We start from the raw sequence: 19,304 nt of genomic DNA, 5'->3' as shown, positions 1-19,304 counted from the left end.
ATATGAAATGACAGAAAGGCATGTACTGAGCTCAACAGAAGATTGCTTAGTGTGTTTACAAATAAGTGAGGACTAGTACATGAACTAGAGGAGAGGATAAACCAAATACTGTAGAACTATCAAAAGCCTAAGGATCAGATGGCATATCACCACTATTAAAACTATGCACTGCAATATGCAAATTATTTACATTGGATGATAGCAAATGTGATAATCAGCATTCAAAAAAGGTGACATGCAAGAAGCCGTGAACTACAGATCAGTGTACCCATCAAGGGAGGTTCCTCTACATTGGTGAGGGGCTTTTGATCCAAGAAATTCCTACTTCCATCTCAGTCCTAGGATCAAACCTGATTGCCTTGTTACTCCAGAAACTATAATCCCTACAGGTTTAGCATGTCCCCCCATTAATATAGTAATAAACCAGTGTCCCTAAAGAGTGTAATACAGTGGACCCCCGCATAACGATCACCTCCGAATGCGACCAATTATGTAAGTGTATTTATGTAAGTGCGTTTGCACGTGTATGTTTGGGGGTCTGAAATGGACTAATCTACTTCACAATATTCCTTATGGGAACAAATTCGGTCATTACTGGCACCTGAACATACTTCTGGAGTGAAAAAATATCGTTAACCAGGGGTCCACTGTATGTAGATTATTGAAAAAAATTTAACTTGTTGAGCAGTTTAAAAGTATGAGGTGAATACAAACAAGAGACTAATAGATTTAAGGAATAAATAGATAAATGACTGCTGGAATTTAACTAGAGAAAGAGCAAAGTCATGAACTTGATAGAACAGTATAGGAGACCGAAGGCAGAGTATCATCGGAAAAAAGCTCACAGAAGCAGTTTAAGAAAAAAGACCTTGAAATAATCATTACCCCAGTTCTGCCCCCCCTTGAAGTGCACACAGACAATAACATCAGCAGTTCAGGCTAATCTTGCAAAAATAGAAGTGGCATTCAGGACCCTAGACAAAGACTTGTTCAAAACATTTTACTTTGTATATGCAACCCATTCTTGGGTATGCAGCACCAGTGTGGAACCCTCTAGTAAAACAAAATAAAACTTCTAAGAATGCATGGAGGAGAGCATCAAGACTGGTGTCTTAGCTGAGAGAAATAAGCTACAAAGAAAGAATGCTAATGCAACATTTAATTAATGCCAGTGGAGGAATGAAAAACAATGGATATGATCATAGAAGTAAAATATTACAAGGCATAGACTGGGTAGACAAAAATTTGCTCTTTATCAGTGATGCAACAAGAACAGAGGAACGTGATGGGAAATTATGCACTTAAAGGAATCACGGTTAATACTAAGTACGTATTTCATCAAAATGAGAGTTGTAAATGAGTGGAATGAGGTAAGCACTGAGACAACAGAAGTGAACAACTCCATATAGGAGTTCAAAAATAGATATAACGGGACTCAATCACATCAGTCAGTCAAAAGTTGAGGCAGGACACGTGGAAAGGGGAGGATGTCTGACCCATCTTACCTTTAAATTTAAAAAAAATGATTATGTGGTGAAATTTTTTCTTAAAATGCACATTTCTAGATTTTTATGTGTATTTTAACTTTATTCCCTCATTCATGACAGAGAGCTTTATTTTATATATGCTGTAAGAGTTAGAATAACTAGGTACAGTATTACCACCAATTCTGTACATTTAGCATTTGAATAGCTTTTGAAGCAATTTGTAAAAAATAGGTTGTAACTAGATAGGCTTTAGTACTATATGACCTTCAGTCTTATTAACAAGCTTTGCTTTTACACCAAATTGCTATAACCTCTAATATTTAGCAACTTCAGTTACATTCAATAGAGGACAGTTTTACTTAAATTGTACTGCTCTTACAGTAGGCATTGCTTTGCATTTCTTCTTTAACACTTTTATTTTTCATGCTTATTATACCAGCCTGGGGCAAGATCAGCCGTAAGTGAAATATGTTTTTAGTTGTTTGTTCTGTATCTTTTGAAAATGCCAGAAGCACTTACACAATATTTGCTATCTTTTCACAGCATACTCTTTGAAGATTAAGATAGTGAATTATTGATTTTGCTTCTGCATGTTTTATGAATAAGCACAGCCAGTGTTTGTACTGATTAAAATTTGGCTAAATTTAGGTGTAATTTAAGCTACATTGCAGAGATAGTTGTGCCTAGTTCAGTCTGAAGTATACAGGTTAGGAAATATATATGTTCACTTGGGTATATGCTGTGAACTGTTTTAACCAAAACTTTTCATATTTGTCTGCCTACCAGCAAAAATTCACCATGTGGTATGGAAATGCAGGCATGTAATAGGTCTTTCATGTGGCGAGCTTTGCATGAGTTGATGTTGTTTCTAAATGGCAGTTTTACATGTTTGTGTGTGTTTTCAACTATTGTACAATAATCTGATCATCTGTAAAAATATGAATTTTTGTGTCACTTGAAAGGCACTAATTCCTCCATATAATCTTCAAAAAATTCATCTGTATTAATAAAATAATCTTTTCCTTTAGGAGTTGTCTCCATATTATCTGGAAAGTTTATTTTTATTATCCATTTGAAGCTTAGATATGGGACGAAAACTTCTAATCACTATTTCCTGCATTAAAAACTAGTGTGTTTCTTTTGGTTACTGATATGCAAAATTTAAGAACTCTTAAGTGAAAAAGAAAAGGATACTGAAAATAATTGTTTGCTGTAAAGATTTATTATTGGAAGAAAGAACATGAATCAAAGCTTTGGAAGCATATATATTCTATTCCAGAGAATTTTAAGATCTTTATTTAATTGTATTGGGATTTTTTTAATAGTTAAAAAATTAATAAGTTGATATTCATGATAAATGTGTTGGGATATACAGTAGACCGTTATTTAACACGGTAGTTACGTTCTTGAAAACACTGTGTTAGGTAAATAAAACTGTGTCACATGAACTGAAGAACATATGGGAAAAATAGGGTTGCGTTCCTGACAGCCCCAAAAAAGCCAAACTACTTTTTTTTTTAGGCCTCCACATCTTACAAAAATAAAAGTGAATATGTAATTGTAGTTCATTGTTGTGATGATTTATGTTGGTTTTACTGCTTAAGACTACAAATGTAACAGAAATAATAGTATTTCTTACCTTAAATTGTGGTTGCTGGTGTTTGTGAGTGATTGTGAAGAGTTATGCTGTGGCCCTACTGGTCTGAGGTGGGTGGTAGAGGTTCTGGTACTGAAGTTGATGGTTGTATTGGAGTGTCTAACTTTGTCATTCAGTCAATCAAGTCATTCAGTAAGTCAGTCAAGTTATTCAGTAAGTCAATCAAGTCGTTCAGCAAGTCAGTCAACTCGTTCAGTAAGTCAGTCAACTCGTTCAATAAGTCAGTCAAGTCGTTCAGTAATTCAGTCAAGTCTTTCAGTAAGTCAATTCATTCAGTAAGTCAGTCAAGTCATTCAGTAAGTCAGTCAAATCATTCAGTAAGTCAGTGAAGTCACTCAGTAAGTCAGTCACACAAACTTATGTTTACCTTTTTTTGTGTACAAAGTAATACTTCATTATGGCCACAGGATGTCTTGTCTAATATCTTTGTTGCCTTCATTAATTCTAAGACTTAAATGTTAACACCTTTTCTTGCCACTTTGAGCAACACTGGTATGCTTACCACTTTGAGCAACACTGGTATGCTTACCACTTTGAGCAACACTGGTATGCTTACCACTTTGAGCAACACTGGTATGCTTACCACTTTGAGCAACACTGGTATGCCTACTGGGTGTCATGATTGCTTGGTAGATACAAGATATAGCAGTTAAAAGATCAAAACACAATTCACAATCACTCGCTTGTAGCAGAGAAGTTGGACTGGACACGTATGAAGTACGAATGCTTGGGTGGTGTAGGGGGGGTGGCTGGGGACGGCGGGAGGTCTCCCCAGCTGAACCACAACAAGACGGCAGCTTGAGGAAAAAGGAACCGTGTTAAATTCATCATACGACCTGTTACATAAAATTGTGCCGCAATCCTTCAATCGTGCTGTACTTAAATTGTGCCAAATAAAATCGTGCTAGATAACGGTCTACTGTAGAATTATATTTTATATGCAAAAAAGTTCCTACTATATTCATGTTAAAGACTTAAAGATTCAGTAGAAATACTTAAACTCCTGTTGTTGTTTTTTGTCATGGAAGTAACAAGGGCTGAACGTTTGTAAAACACAAGCAAGTATAAGAGTTATTTCAAGAATTAGGGGCTGACTTGACCATCCAACAGGCATGTTTGGTCATGTTAATTCAGAGTGAAAACAAGTGTTTCTTTTAGTGTGGAGGGGGTTGATGTACTGTTGGAGTATGAGCCAGGTAACATCTGTGAAGGAATTCAAAGAAACAGGTTAGCTGTACTTGAAATCTGGAGGTGGAAAGTACAGTGTCTCTACTCAGAAGAATAAGAAGGGATGTTGTATTTTGGTGCAACATTATAATTGTGATAGCCATACTCTTCTGGAAAGAGCTATGGAATGAATGAAAGTGAATGTGTTTTCCATTGTTTATTCTGCCGTAGGGGAAAATAGCCGATGTCCTTGAAAAATTAATAAAAAGGGTACAATCATCGCTTGCTTAACGGCTGAGATAGAGACCGTAGGAATGGCCCATTTTGTGAAAATTATGCTAAGCGAATTATAATTTTCCCACAAGATCTCATATTATAACTCGTGATGTGGACCAGGGTGGTAAATTCCTGTACATAATGTGAGTGTTTTACATTAAGCAACTCTAATTTTCCATATACAATTTGAAGTGGGGACCAGGGCAATAATATACCCTATTTAAAAAATGGACCTGTTTAGTAAAGCCATAGTGGTATTATATACCTGGAGAGGGTTTTTGGGATCAATCCCCCTGCGGCCCGGTCTGTGACCAGGCCTCATGGTGGATCAGGGTCTGATCAACCATGCTGTTACTGTTGGTCGCACGCAACCCAACGTACAAACCACAGCCCGGCTGGTCAGGTACTGAATTTAGGTGCCTGTCCAGCGCCTTCTTGAAGACAGCCAGGGGTCTATGTATGCTGGGAGGCAGTTGAACAATCTAGGGCCTCTCACACTTATTGTGTTGTCTTTTATCGTGCTAGTGGCGCCCCTGCTTTTCACTGAGGGATGTTGCATCGTCTGCCAAGTCTTATGCTTTCATAGGGAGCGATTTTCGTGTGAAAGTTTGGTATTAATCCCTCTAGGATTTTCCAAGTGTATATAATCATGTATCTCTCCTGCCTGCATTCTAGGGAGTACAGGTTGAGGAACTTCAAGCTTTCCCAATAATTGAGGTGTTTTATACGTACATTTTCTAGGTCAGCAGTTTCACCTGCCTTGAAAGGTGCTGTTAGAACAAGAGACTTGAAGAGTGTCATCATGGGCTTGGCATCCCTAGTTTTGAAGGTTCACATTATCCATCCTGTCATTTTTCTAGTAGATGCAATTGATACTATGTTGTGGTCTTTGATGGCGAGATCCTCTGACAGGTCTTTTACATTAGTTTTTGTTCGATTGTATGGTTGGAATTTGTTTTATACTCTGATATAGTTTTAATTTCTTCACGTTTTCCATATCGGAATACATAATTGAAATTTCTCATCAATGAACTTCATATTGTTTTCTGTGGCCCATTTAAAAATTTGGTTGATGTCCACCTGGAGTCTTGCAGTGTCTTCAATGGAGGACACTGTCATGCAAATTTGGGTGTCACCTGCAAAGGAAGACACGGTGCTGTGGCTTACATCCCTGTCTGTGTCAGATATGAGGCCGAGGAACAGGATGGGAGCGAGTATTGTGCCTTATGGAACAGAGCTTTTCACGGAGCCGCCTCAGACTTTACTCCGTTTACTACTACTCTTTGTGTTCTATTTTAGGAAATTATAGTTCCATCTACCAACTTTTCCTGTTATTCCTGAATCACACATTTTGTGTGTTATTACATCATGGTCACATTCGTCAAAGGCTTTTGTAAAGTCTGTGTATATTGCATCTGCATTTTGTTTATGTTCTAGAGCATCCAGGACCTTGTCATAGTGATCCAGTAGTTGGGACAGGCAGGAGTGACCTGCTCTAAACCAATCTTGCCCTGGGTTGTGTAACTGATGGGTATCTAGACTGGTCCCAATCTTGCTTCTTAGAACCCTTTCAAAGATTTTTATGAAATGGTATGTTTTATGAGCATATAACAAAAAAATATGAAAAAATATCACAATATGGAGAGAATCATTACATATAATTTTGTTATTAACGAGGAGGTAAAGGGTTGTGAAAGCCCAAGGCTGACTTTTATTCAGTTGAAAGGTTGTGACAGCTGTGATAAGCTGGCTATTGTTGGGAAGGCACCTCCTTTCTCCAGTCAGCCCCCACCCTCCTCACACCACCACTAACAGTACACCACTACCACCTCTGCCATCCCTGACTCCACCACTACCACCCCCTGACACCACAAGCCACCCTTCTCCCTGAACTGGACATGATGACCCTCATAGGTTTAGCACTTGTTTTGATTATGATAATAATAATGAACTGGACATGAAATAAATGGATCAGCTAATTATGGCACAAACAAAAACAGCCATTGTCTAAACACAAGGACACATGCTGTGAAACAAAAATGAACTACACTTTGTGTGTTAGTGCAGCATTAAGTCAGAAATAAGGCACTAAAATAATTATAATGTATAAGTTTCAACACCTATTTATTGCACGATTTGTTTATCATTTTTTTTTATGAATTAAAATTGTCTCGACACTGTTCATTGATGCTTTGGAACAGTCATAAGTTGTCTCAATACCTTCTTTCCTTCCAGCTTCCTCTCTTCCCTTTCCAGCACCACCACTTACTAATGTCCTTCCCTCCCCTTCCTTGCCTTCCTCCTGCTGCTGCTGCTGCTTCTTTTTCACAGACTTGGCAAATGACACTGGAAAGAGAGCCTTTGATAAGATTTCACTTTGATAAATGCTTTAAAAAACAAATACGAGCTTACTGCACATATACAGTACTACATATACTACGTGTATCACTGAAAATCCCCGAGTGTTCAAGAAAAACAATGTCATAAATAGTAAATTGTGTGTGATGTGGAGGGCTAACAATAAGGCATGGGCCACTAGGCTAATTTTCATTGAGTGGGTCAATGAAGTGTTTGGCCCGACTGTGAAGAAATGCCTCCTGGAAAATAAATTGCCACTTAAGTGCCTCCTGGTAATGGACAATGCTCTGCTCATCCTCCAGACTTGGAAGACCTATTGTTTGAGGAGTGTAAGTTCATCACAGTGAAGATCTTGCTCCCTAATACCACTCCTCTCGTCCAGCCCATGGACCAGCAGGTCATTTCAAACTTCAAAAAACTGTACACCAATGTTTCAAAGGCACTTTGAAGTGATCTCGGACACTGAATTGACCCTAAGAGAGTTTTGGAAGAATCACTTCAATATCCTCCATTGCAGTATAGATAAGGCTTGGCAGGGAGTGACTTCCAGGACTTTGAACTCTGCTTGGAGAAAATTGTGGCCAGAATGTGTTCTCGACAAGGATTTTGAAGGGTTTGAGGCTGACCCTGACAAGATTATGCCTATTATGGACTTTTTTGTGTCTTTGGGGAAGTCCATGGGGTTGGATGTGAGTGGCTAGGATGTGGAAGAGTTGGTGAAGGGCCACAGGAAAGAGCTAACCACTGAAGAGCTGCAGCACCTTCAACAGGAACAGCAACAGACCACAGCTGAGGATATTGCTGCAGAGAAGGAAGAGAGCGGGGAAAATGTGCCTTCTTCAGTGATTAAGGACATTTGTGTAAAGTGGAGTGAGGTGCAGAGTTTTGTGCAGAGTTATCACCCTGACAAAACTGTTGCAAGCTGTGTCTGCAACATGTTCAATGACAATGTCTTGTCCAATTTTAGGCAAATTTTACATAGATGCCAGAAACAGGCCTCTCCAGACAGATTTTTTGTGCAACAAGGGTACAGTGACTCAAGCTGGTCCTAGTGCCAGTAAAAAACAAAGAAGGAAAGTAACCCCAGAGAGGGACTTGATACCTGAAGTCCTTGTGGAGGGGATTTTCCCCTTTCAAACAATAAGCTCTCCTCGCCTTCTTCCATATGCCAACAAGTGTCTTCAATAAAGGTATGCAATGTTCATTTATTATTAAAATTACAGCTTTATATTTCTTTCTCATTGTTTTCTGTATGTAAAACTATAGGTATTCTTTAAAAAATGTATTTTTTGTTAATATTTTTGGGTGTCTGGAATGGATTAATTGGATTTACATTATTTCTTATGGGAAATATTTACTTCGGTTTTTGGCCATTTTGGATTTAGGCCAACCTTCTGGAACGGATTTTGGCCAATAACCAAGGGTCCACTGTATGTAGGAAAGAAGGGGACAGTTTTAGACAGAGATGAATGATGTCACTATGGTTGTTCAATATATTTATAGATGGGGGTTGTGAAAGTCAGTGGTGAGGAGGGAGGGGTGTGGGATTTAAAGAAAATGAGTCTCATACAGAGTGAGAATTACCACAGCTGCTTATTATTGATGTGGGAATGTGGAAAAAAAAAATAAAGTGAACATGGAAAACAGCAAAATAATGTCATAAAATGTTTAGGCAATGAAATATTGAATATCATATTGAAGGGAGAGAGTATGGAGGAGGTAAATATATTTAGAAATTTGAGAGTGGACATGTCAGCAAATGGGTCTTTGAAATATAAAATGAACCATAGTATAGATTAGGGGAGAAAGGTAGGCATTGTCTTAAGGCATCTATGGGAAGTTTATCTGTGGAGGCACAAAAACGGGAGTGTGTACCTAAGTATAGGGTTATCACCACTCTTATATAGGTGTGAGACATAATTTAAACATTGCAGCAAGCAAGCTGGAGGCAATAGAGATGTATGTATTTGAGAGCAATACATGGTGTGAATGTTGTACAGAGAATTAGGCATGCAAAATTTCTAAAATGGTCTGGGGTTACAAAGAGTATACCCCTCAAGGGAGGTTTCTTGATTCTGGTGATGTGTCTCTTGATCTAAGGAATTGGACATGTGCTCCAGCTTTTTCATAATTGAGCCCGAATGCCTTCCATTCTCCCAGGTGCTGTATGACCTCTATGGGTTTAGCACTCCTTTATGAATGTAATAATAATACAAACAGTATAATCCAAAGAATGGAGGAGGGGTTGTTGAGGAGGCTTGCCTGTTTAGAAGTGATGGAGCAAAATATTATGACAAAGGTTTATAAATTTCCAGAGTTGAGGAAAGATGTAGGGATTGTCCCAGAAGAGGTTGGAGTAAATGAATTTCCAGGTGGTAAAGGCTTGAGCTTCCAGCAAACTTGTGAACATGGATTGGAGTAGGTGAAGACGTGTGGTTTCATTTAGAGTTGGGGTGTGAACGAGGTAACATTTTTGAAGGGATTCAGGAAGACCAGTTCACTGTACTCAAATCCTAGAGGTAGGAAGTACAGTGCTTGCAGTCTGAAAGAGGCTGCTCAGAGATTATCTTAATTGTGAGGCCTATGCACTTTTGGCAAGACAGCTGTCTTCTCTTTATGAGTCACCCTACCTTGGTCAGAGATGGCTGATAAAAAAAAAAAAAAAAAAAAAAAAGCTGCATCTTCCCCTTACTTTTCCTACTAAAATTCTTCCATTGACTACTGAATCCAGTCAGTCTACAGCCAATAATAATACTGTATTTTGAAAATATACTTAACATTTGTTTTCACACTTAAAGTTGTGTTTAAATTGCTTTAAATTAATTTAATACATATCTTAATGAGAAGGGTTACTTTTGAAAAATTTTATTTAAAGCTTGAATGACCAGGCAGTATTGATGACAGTATAAAATTTTTATATGTGTATTAATTGTTATTTTGTGCATGATGATTATGTGCTTATATTGCTTTATTGACCTTTTTATGTCACTGGCTTTTGTATAGCTAAATGGATGTATTGATCCCTTTGTTTGATTTAGGAATGATATATTTGTGTGCTTAACGTTATTGCATACTCAGATTTGCTGTAAAAATTTTATTTGGGATTGTCTTAAGTTAATTTTTTTTAGCTAGATCTTTTTTTGTTCTGTACTGAAGAGGGCTTTTTTTGTCAAGTAGTACAGTAGTTTCTATATGAATTCTGGTGAGCAAATTTTATTTGTATACTTTGAATTGTTAAATAAGCTTATTTTAAAATTGCATAATATTTTCATAAGAGTCAAAATACTGTAATGCAAAGTATATGTACAGAATTATGAATGAAATTGATTTAAAGGTTTGTTATTCAACTTGTTATAGTACAGTGTTTTGTTCGATTTTATGTTATAAAAATTTTAGATTAAGGATTGAATTATTAAATACTGATTATAGGGATGATAGTTAAAACCATAATTTATGAAATGGCTAGTTGTAGATCAGATAAAGATGACTGTCTGTCGGAACAGGAAGTGAGTGCAGGTGGAGGGTTACAGAAACGAGGGATGAAGGCCCATCCTGTTTCCCCAAAAGCAGTTAAATTTAGGGAACAGGAGGTAAACACAAGTGCTCCTCAGGTGTCATGTTTGAGATCTGAAAGTCCTCCTGAATCTTGTACCACCACTAAAGCTTCCAACGACCATGTCTTCTACTGTCCTGTCAACAATGACATATCAGTGCTCTACGGAGTCAGATTGGTATAGATGATAGCACGAGTAGTTATTGTGACAAACTGGTTTGGAGTGACGTTTTTGTTATATAATATAAATATTATGACTCCATGTATACTACTAGTTTAATGCAGTAACACTGGTAATAGTAGTTTTCACATGATTGATATTCAGAAGTACTATTTATTCACTAACAAAAGAAATAGAATACTTGCATTATGTGCTAAGACTTCTTTGTAAAATGCCTGCAGATTTGATGACTGTAGTTTCGTACTGTTACGTATGTTTGTTTATCCATCTTATTGTTCATCACTTTTCTTGGTCTATTTTTGTGTTTATATAACAGTCTCTAGTCACTCTATATACTGTACAACTATGGCTTTCAGTATTTTTGTAATTTCTTCCTTAAATTTTCCATTACCATTCAGTAACTTTAGTTTTGTCTCATAAGGTAATGTTTTTCATATTGTGTGAATAAAATTATTGCTATATGTATGCCAATTTTCAGTGTGAGTGATTCCTTGAACATTATAAATTTCTTTAATTTTGCAGGCTTTGTGAGAGTAGTATTTATTCATAAAAGATCAAAATATTTTATTTGCTTAAATCACTTAGAAAGATTTAATAAGAAGTTAAACAAAGGTTATATTTCTTTTAAACATTACCACTTAACAAAACAGTTTTGTTTTAGTTAGTTTTCTTTTTGTATGAAGAATATGGTATAATGGAAAATATTTTCAAACATAGTGGAAACCTCTTTGCTTATTATAATCCTGGAGTTTTCTAGAAGTTTAGTAATAACACAAAAGCATCCACAAAAATCTTAAATTTTTAATATCTATTCAGTGAGAAATGGTATGGTGATACCATTGTTCATACTGCATGCAGTACAGAATTTACATTATATTAATGATATTTGTTTTTCTCTTTTATATAGCAAGACATTTTGGATTGTATACTTATCCATGTGTGAAGTTAGCAAATAGTCTTATTTTTTCTCTAAATATGAGCATAATTGCTCGATAAATACTAATTTGAGTTAAGTGACTTAAAAAATAGGAAATGGTTAAATAATAAAAGTAATAATGGTGCAGTATAGTAACTCAGTCATAATAACGAAATTAAAAGTTCAAAAACATGTCCATGGACTGAAGGAATGTAATTGCCATAGATAATTGATTTCATGAGTAATCATACATGTAATATTAATTATAATTTTTCATATGTACTGTGAAGTTTCTTATTGGTTGCTTTCCTAGTACCAAAGTTTGACCCTAGAATTTGTCTTGTTGCTGGTCCAGCTGATAGGGTTTTCAAGCATCCTCAACATTTTTTTTGGTTCACAATTAGTTCTTATTCTTCACTTAATATCTGTGCATGCACTTACCCACATAATTATAAAAATCTCATCAATACCAATACAATTAAAAATTTGTCTTTTGCTGTTTATCCATTGCTTCCTTATCTTTTAGTTTTGCCCTACTTCTTTGTGTTCCTCATGTTCCTAAGTTATGCACCTTCACTTTGGTTTCTTATGACCTCTATACTAGTTTTATTTCCATGAAACATGACATTGAAAATCCTTGAGTGTGGGTGGATGATCAGCAACAACAGTTTGTTTGTATTTATCTGGTTGTCCTCTCAAAGAAAAGAATGATTTCCATAATTTATCATTGATGTTAGTGTAAATCTTTATAAAAGACAGTTACTAAATAATACTTGATACTGTAAATAGTTCCATAAATACAGTAATAGTTTTAATAATATATGAACATTGTGTCAAGAGAATCATTAAGTACATGTGTTTTTTATGTAGTTTTGCAAAATCCCATTCCTAATTGTAAAAATATTTGGCTCTACTTAGTTTTAACCAGTGGCATATAGCACTGCTTGGTGTAACTTGTTAGAATATTAGTTGTGCAGTTTGATACTGTATATCATAGTCATAGTGCAGTACAGTCTATGTAAATTAATAATGAGCCTCTTGTGTGTCTTGCAGTGAGGTTAATGTTTCTTAAACCTAACCTTGCCTCTTTGCACTTGTGTTTGCTATCTTTCCCTCTTCTAACACTTCGATTTATCAGTTTAGAAGATGATGCATGCTGTATTATGTATAGCAGAAAATGCCCATAAATGCCATGAAATATAATAGGACAATCTGTTTGAAATCATAAGGGTTTAGGTATCCAATTTATCCAGGGACCCACATGGGTTTATTGTGCAAGACTTGCCAACTAGTGGTTTAGAGGAGTACCAGATTCACAGCTTCGTAGATTTACACTCAGGTTATGACAAAATTAAAAATACTGCACAGTATGGGAGTGCATATGCGTAAAAGGTGCTTCTAGGTAGGGGCCAAAATATAAAGGCTATTGTGTTCAAAATCTAATTTAACTAATGTTTGGAATAGCCAAACTTGTGGGAAAGCTGTTGCCACCATAATTTTTTTTTAATTGATGTGGCCATAAGTATAATATTGTACTGATTTGTTTTTAAGGGTATATCTTAATTAATTTGCACAGGAATTAGTTGATTTGTACTAGGATAAGATTTAGGGAAGGGAGATAGAGAAAAATAAATGCTAATAGATTTATGTTAAATTTAGTTCATTTCAGAATGCCATTTAATTTTAAGATTTTAAGGAGTAAGTCGTTAGAAATTAATTACCAGTAACTCATTTTGTTCATTTTATTAAGATTTGTTTTTGGTTGAGCTTTTAATTGGGCACTTACAACTATCAGACTGTTTTAAGTGTTTTAGGTTTAATTACCTGCAGTGTGAATGTATAATGTGTTAATAACCCATTTACCAATATTTATAACTCAGGTAAAAGTGAGATTAGAAATGCTAATTTTATGCACAGTTATTACCCTTCTAGTAGAGTTTTTGAATGATTGCCGTTAACACAATTTTAATCAGTAATTGAGTTTACTATATGAATTTATTGTTTTAATTACTCATAACCAGCTTTAAAGTTTTTCATGTATTTTTAAATATATTCTTGATGTTTTTATGTGGGGACTGGTATTAATTTCTTAAGTATGATTTTATAGCTGTAAAATTAATTGTTAAATCCTACACTTTATAAAAAGTTTGATAATGAATTTGGTCTGCAGTTGAAATACTAATGAATTATTTGTAGTCTTAAGGAAGAACAATACTTTCGTTTTTGGTAAATAGCTAAAGGTGATTTGTAGTTTTTATCATGACTTGTATATTCAGTAATCATTTTCCACTAATTTAAGAAAGAAAATAATTTATGCCTTATGAGAACATATTGATTATTGTCAAATTTTTTGCAGTCCCCTATTGTTGTTTGGAAGATGAAAGCTCCAGAGAAGAAGCCATTGGTGCGACGTGAGAAAGCGGAGGAAGTGAGAGCCAAAGTTCGTAAGGGCAGTCAAAAGAAGCCTGTCTCGGCTCTCAAAGCTCTTGCCGAATTTCAGAGTCCAGCAGATGCAATTTAGAGCATTCATCTGCTTTAAATATAGGTCTATTAAATTTGTAACTTGAAAATAACATATAAATAGGTGCAAAGGCATCATGCACAGATTGTATTGAGAATATTTTCCACCAGTTCTTTACAGCTAATTAACCTATAATTTATAAAGCCCTGCAGAGGGAGGCTAATGTAAAACTAGGAACTTTTTTATATTTTCTTTTATTTGTATAATTTGTACCAGGTACATAATTTGGTCGATATGCATGAGCATATTTTTGTATTAAGGCAGCCAGTAAGTACAGCAATAATGATGTCATATATAAGTAGCTAATGCCTTAAGACATTAAAAGCAAAATAAAATACTCTCCAAAGCTGTGTGTCACAAAAAACAAAGTAGTAATTTAAAATCTCTAAGTTCATTTCTAGTACATGGAAATAACTATTGTATGCATAGTGAATGTATCCTTCATATGAAGCAGTTATTTCGTTGTCAACTGGTGACAATCAGAACTCTTTGCACTAACATTTTCTGCATTGATAGTCTCTTAAGTTAATGGAAAAAATTGTGACGAGCTGTTCCACCAAATTATCTACATGGAAAACTCAATATGCCGGAAGATGAAGTTGCAGGTAGCATGCATCCATACTTACCATGTTTACAATCTATTCATATGCGAGTGCTATACTCAGTTCACGGGTTTATTGTACAGTATTCTTCAAGTACAGTCCTTCCCCCTCCATTGCCCCCCTTTTTTAAGCAATGTTATACACTCCATAACATTGTCAGAGCACTCTTTGCCTTGTGTAGGTGATGAGGCAAGTGTAAGAAAGAGGGGTTACTTTAATACTGTACTAGTTTTAAGATAGTAAAGAATATGTAAATAATTATTTATGAGGTATGGGAAGTATTATTTAGACCAGAAAAATTGCTAATCCAGAAGGATCTTCATTCCCAAGCATTTAAGAGTTTTGACTATTAGGAATGATGGATATGAATATATTCAATAATTCCTTCTTTGTCCAAGAGTCATTTGAATGTATCTGTTTTGTGCATCCAGTTATCATTAAAGCATTAGAGCAGTGGTTTCAAAAATAATTTGAGTGTCTTTCCACTACTGTAACCCACTTCAACACCACTTGTGCACCAACTTTCATTTAAAATAATTTAAGATAGTAATGTACTCTAAAGCTGAGGAAAAAAAATGTGTATGATATTACTTTACATGGAGAAGTATTTAAGGCTTATTGTACGATATTCTTTAATATAAAAAAAGATTAATTATAGTTGGAAATGCTGCTAAATCTGAAAAAAATCATCATATACGTTTTTCATGTGATACGCTCACCATCAGTTGGGAACCACTGTATTAGAATGACTCGGTCCTTGATTTGTGGTATAAAAAAGTCCTTTTATCTTTTCAAAACATAAAATAAAACCTTAATATAATGGTCCCATATGTAATGGATTTCTGATGTAACAAAATAATTGGCCAGATAAATGTTTGATGCAACGAACTAAGGCCGCTGCATCGAGATTTTGTCTGTTATTAGTAGTCTCTTCATACAATGAACCATAGCAGTTGGATTGGGCATTTTGACACAATAGGTTTTTGCTTAACCCTTTCACTGTCAGAACTCCCCAAAATTAAAATTGCTGCCAGTGTCAGGATTAAAAAAAAAAAAAAAAAAAATCTGAAATAGTATCTTTTTCTGAAGACAAAGACTCAAACTATTTGATAAGAAATTTACAAATCTACTTAGAAAGTTTGCATCTGAGCACAATCTATGCATTAGCAGTTTGAAGGAAATTTCATTCCTCAATTTGAACAAATTCTTAGCCATTTTGCTAGTGCACACAAGTCAGTAATTTGGCCAATTTTACATAAAATTTAACATTCTGATTTAAAAAACAATCCAAAATATTGTATGCATTCCAGCAACTAAAGCAACCTATCCTCTGTTCATTAATCATGTTCCCAGGCTTCTATATCACTTGCCCTCCATTTTGAACCCATCATTACAAAAAAGAAAAAAAAAATAGAGTACAAACCACAATTTCTTGGATAAAATATAACCAGGAATGATTGGTTGTGGTTTAGGGTGTCTCAGTAACTGAAGCAGAACTGGTAAAAACCCATAAAACAGACCAGGGAAAGTAGGGAAGCCTTACCCTGCCTTAGGAAAATTATAAAAAATCATACATTTCAGCCACTTTGAGCCGTATTTCAAGCTAATTTTGGTTCTAAAACTGCCCCAAACCTTTTATTTCAGTACGTATTATGTCTTCCATTCTATCAAATAGTACTAAGAAACAGCATATAAAACCAAAAAACCTAGAAAACTTCAAATTAGCTATTTTAAACCAAACAAGAGGTTTGCTTTTCCCATCATGCACCACATGGGGCAGGATTTTTTTTTTTATTCGGTGCGCACAATTACACAGATGTATTCTTTTATGTCTAGGCCAAAATTTACAGCTCACAGCATGTTTGAGGGTGCTGTGCTTAAATTATTGATGTACATGAGCTACCCTGTATCAATAACATAGATCTACATAAGAGACCATGAAAGGTGTTTAATGGAACCCCCCCTACCTCCCTATTAGTCTGTTATACTGGAGGTTTCACTATTTTGTTGCTGCAAATAAAAAAAACTTCTTGCATTTGTTTTTATTACTTCAGTATTTTATTTTGTGAAGTTTACAAATAGTGGACCAATTATTTTGTGTACTGTGTGAATATTTATCACTCAACATTACCATGTTTGAACTTGGTTTTGGGTAAATATGTGACCACTGACTCGGCATATTCAGAGGTCAGTTGAACTGAGACTAGCCAACTTTTTGTTTTCCTGGAGTAGGAAATAGGAAACTACTGATTTTTTCATATACACTAATACCCTGATTGGAATAAGTTACCGTGTAGCATTAAAACATGGTAAACTAATGCACAGCTTAGGGATGGTAATGCACAATATAAATAACAAAGACTTTATTTCAGGCAATTTTCTTGTACACAGATGTGCATATTGATCAGAGTACAAGGCTAAATTATTGAAAAGGAAAAAATGAGTATTAAATATGGCTGTTTAATTTTATAAACAGTATAATTTAGACATGTAGTTTCATAATGGTTTAATAACTTTTACAAGTTGGTCTGATAACTCCTTATCAGATAATGAAAGTAGACTACCACCATACTTTTATTGGCTACCAGTTAACTGAACCATACTATTTATTACATAAGGGGTTGAGTGCTAAACCCATAGGGATCATGCAGCACATGGTGAGAATAGGAGGCAATCAGGCTTGATCCAAGGATGGGACAATCATGTTAAATTCCTTAGATCAAGCCTCACCAACATCAAGAAACATCCCTTGAGTGACAACTGAATTTTCCTGTCACTGTGGGGTATGGTGAAAATTATTGGTATAATTCTGGTACTAAAGTGGTATAAACAACCAGCAGTTAATTGAAATAGGGATAGCTCACACATTAATCATTCCAAAATATTTTCATCTTACATTTATAGCTTAGATTTAAGTTTTCTTATATTATTGTGGTACTTCATTATGCATCCATGAAGAATTTGTCACCTGTAAATTTTTTTTGGTGATATTCTGATAAAGAATATTTTTAGTACTGTAGTCTAAACTCAGTGATTTAATATAATAATTAGTAACTTCGCATATCATAACTTGCTGTATATTGGGACAATTTCCTTGAGAAAGATTTAGCATGGGCAGCTTTTTTGTATATCATTAGGATAAGTTATGTTCATGGGATCATTCACTATAATAAAAGGCACCAAAGCAGATTATATGGCATGCTGGTCATGATCAATAAATATTATTTTGTTTAATATCAGCAGTTGACATATAAAATGTATTACAAATATGAGAAGTGTTATAAATGTTATATTCACACAGTACAGCATCATATATCATTCATGATTTGTTATCTGTTCTATAGTTTATGCCAAGATAAAATTTGACAAGTAATAAGATAGTTTTCCAGGGCTTAATGTAAGCCTTGTCTTTTACAATAGGTTTTAGAATGTGGCGATGTATCCAGTATTTTATTGAATTTTCTCATCATTTCATTAATTTTCTTAAATATTTTCTTTTTTTTTAAATTGGCAGTCATAATTTTATGGTTTACTTAATATATTATATCCATAAATATCACGTACTTTGGGTGCCAAAATATATGTAAAGATCCTAAAAGACAAGTTTCTTGGTTTCATTATCCCCATAACACTAATAAATTGTATTAGCTAGTTTAACCCTTTCAGGGTTCAGAGGCCAAATCTCCGAGTGACAGCTAGGGTCCAAGAATTTCTGAAAAAAAAAAAAAAAAATTTCTTTTAGAATTAAAGATATTTTTCTATAGGTAATAAATTAAAACAAAACAAAAAAATCCTATCAGTAGTTTCCGAGATATAGAGGTTCGAAGTTGACCCTCAATGACCAGGTGATGGCAACATCCATGACTTCCATAAAGTTGCATTTTTTAATTATACATTTCAGCCACAGTCGTCTCTTTCCATTGGTGGATGACAACGTGCTTTGTCCTGGAACTGCTGAGTCAGCGGCTTGGGTCCCAGATTCACTCCCAGTCTAGGCTGGTGCTGCATGCTTGCATGCTGGTGGCACCACCACCAGACATAATTGGCCTATCCATCCCAATTGTAGCGCATCACCTCTTCAAGGGGGGCTCCTTGGCGTGGTGAAGAGGCTCTTGGTCTGAGGAATTAGCCCTGTCGGTCTTCTTCCTCAGACCGAACCTAATTACCCCCCATTCTCTCCTCCCCTATCCCATCCTCCCCTTTTTCCATTCCTCCTCCTCCTCCTCGCCTCTCCCTTTTGCCCTTCCTCTTTTTGGCCTTTGGGATTTCTCCCACAGGCGCACTAGTTCCTAGGTAGGGGAAAGGACACCGGGGTCCATCCCATTCCGTTGAGGTTCTTGGCGGTGGCGTAGTTTGCCGTGGAATCTGGATTGCCTGGGGATGTCCCGATCCCCCTCCGGTATCCCGGAGTGGCTTTGGGTGTCTTTCGGGCGACGGGTGTATCTCTGGAAGCCACCTTTCGGATTCCGGGGGTGGTGGCCAAAGGAGGTATGCTTTGTGGCGGATATCCGGCCGCCCTCTCTTTTGTCCACCGAGGTAGCTTGGCAGATGTGAGGTTGCTATCCCGGATTACTGGTTTACTGGCA

The 19,304-nt window shown here is 35.7% G+C and overlaps 1 protein-coding gene across 8 annotated transcripts in view; it reads left to right on the top strand.

Annotated features, from left to right (window-relative positions):
• The window catches only part of alpha-Cat (catenin alpha), a 127,752-nt gene extending 109,431 nt beyond the window's left edge, over positions 1 to 18,321 (top strand). For 5 of the 8 annotated variants that reach the window (XM_070102200.1, XM_070102197.1, XM_070102201.1 and 2 more), the window contains 2 exons: positions 1,927 to 1,944; positions 10,449 to 10,697. In XM_070102200.1, the coding sequence (XP_069958301.1) occupies positions 1,927 to 1,944; positions 10,449 to 10,682 (252 nt within the window). In that variant the 3' untranslated portion in view covers positions 10,683 to 10,697. Of the gene's footprint in view, positions 1 to 1,926; positions 1,945 to 10,448; positions 10,698 to 13,951 lie in introns of those variants that run through there. The other 3 variants (XM_070102204.1, XM_070102203.1, XM_070102202.1) reach the window with 2 other exon arrangements.
• Positions 18,322 to 19,304: the final 983 nt, after the last annotated feature.

This window comes from Cherax quadricarinatus, chromosome 80 (assembly GCF_038502225.1).
Source record: "Cherax quadricarinatus isolate ZL_2023a chromosome 80, ASM3850222v1, whole genome shotgun sequence".
In the NCBI taxonomy this organism is placed as follows: Eukaryota; Metazoa; Arthropoda; class Malacostraca; order Decapoda; family Parastacidae; genus Cherax; species Cherax quadricarinatus.
This window is presented reverse-complemented; position numbering and strand designations above follow the sequence as displayed.